This window comes from Charadrius vociferus, unplaced genomic scaffold, assembly GCF_000708025.1.
Source record: "Charadrius vociferus isolate BGI_N301 unplaced genomic scaffold, ASM70802v2 scaffold611, whole genome shotgun sequence".
NCBI lineage: Eukaryota > Metazoa > Chordata > Aves > Charadriiformes > Charadriidae > Charadrius > Charadrius vociferus.
The window spans coordinates 549,238-550,240 of NW_009646844.1; the positions used below are offsets into that span (position 1 = coordinate 549,238).

Here is a 1,003-nt window from a genome sequence, read left to right on the forward strand (position 1 = left end):
GGTGCAGACAGCCGCCGGGTCGGTGGCCTCCAGCAGCATGATGACCACGGCTTTGCCGTAGGAGTCGACGAAGTCCTTGCACTGCCCGATGACGCCATGGGGCAGCATGTAGTACACCTTCTCGATGTCGTTCACCAATTGCTCCTGGCGGGAGGAGGCGGGTGGAGGGATGAGGAGACCTCCGCTTCCCTCCTGCCTCTCCTCACCCCCGTCCCTGGACCGCAGCGGTGGGGCTCACCTCCGTCACGTTGTTCTCCAGGAGGCTCTCGGCCGCCTTCACGGCAAACTGGCACATCTCGCACAGCGGCGTGGTCCCCTCCCCATCCTGCCAGGATAAGGCTATGGGACACAGGCCGAGCTCACCCCAGAACCATCCCCATCCCACCCAGTCATCAAACCCTCCCCCCCCGGAAAGACATTTCCCACCTTGGAAAAACTGGAATGCTGAAGATTAAAAAAAAATTTTAAAAAAAGTGAAATAAGGCTAAATCTTCCCGGTGTTTGGATTTTAAGGAGCGTGACAGAGCCGGGGGGGACACCACCACCATCTCCATCTCACTTACCCCTAACACGCTCAGGACCTGCATCACCTTCTCCGTGAGCATCATGTGGAGGGGCAGTGCTGAGGAGGAGGAGCAGAGTCCCAGGTGGCCACACAGCTCCATCGGGTCCTGAGGAGAGAGACACCCCGAATCGAGCAGGCATCATCCCCACAGGGGAGGGGCAGCCTGTGCCCCCCACCCCTCCCCTTTCCCCATGAAGGGTGATTTCAGCATCTTAGGGCACTGGGGGGGGTCTCGCTTACCTCAGCCTGCTGCCGGTGGAGGGGCAAGAAAAAATACAAATAAAAAAGAATTATAGTGGTTGCAAGCCAGAAAGAGAGGGAAAAAAAATATTTAAAGAGTGCGTAGGACTATAAATTGGTGGGTTTAATTAAAAAAATGAGAGGAAGACTCCACACTTGCTGATGTGGTGCCCCCCCACCACCACCCCCCGGCACTCA

At 56.7% G+C, this 1,003-nt stretch overlaps 1 protein-coding gene across 1 annotated transcript in view; it reads right to left on the minus strand.

The window, feature by feature from the left end:
- Positions 1-1,003, minus strand: part of LOC104294404 (proactivator polypeptide-like) — a 3,740-nt gene that overhangs the window by 738 nt on the left and 1,999 nt on the right. The window contains 3 exon segments of the mRNA XM_009894007.1: positions 1-144; positions 239-325; positions 564-688. The exon segment at positions 1-144 is cut by the window's left edge and continues 49 nt beyond it. Coding sequence (XP_009892309.1) covers positions 1-144; positions 239-325; positions 564-688 — 356 coding nt within the window.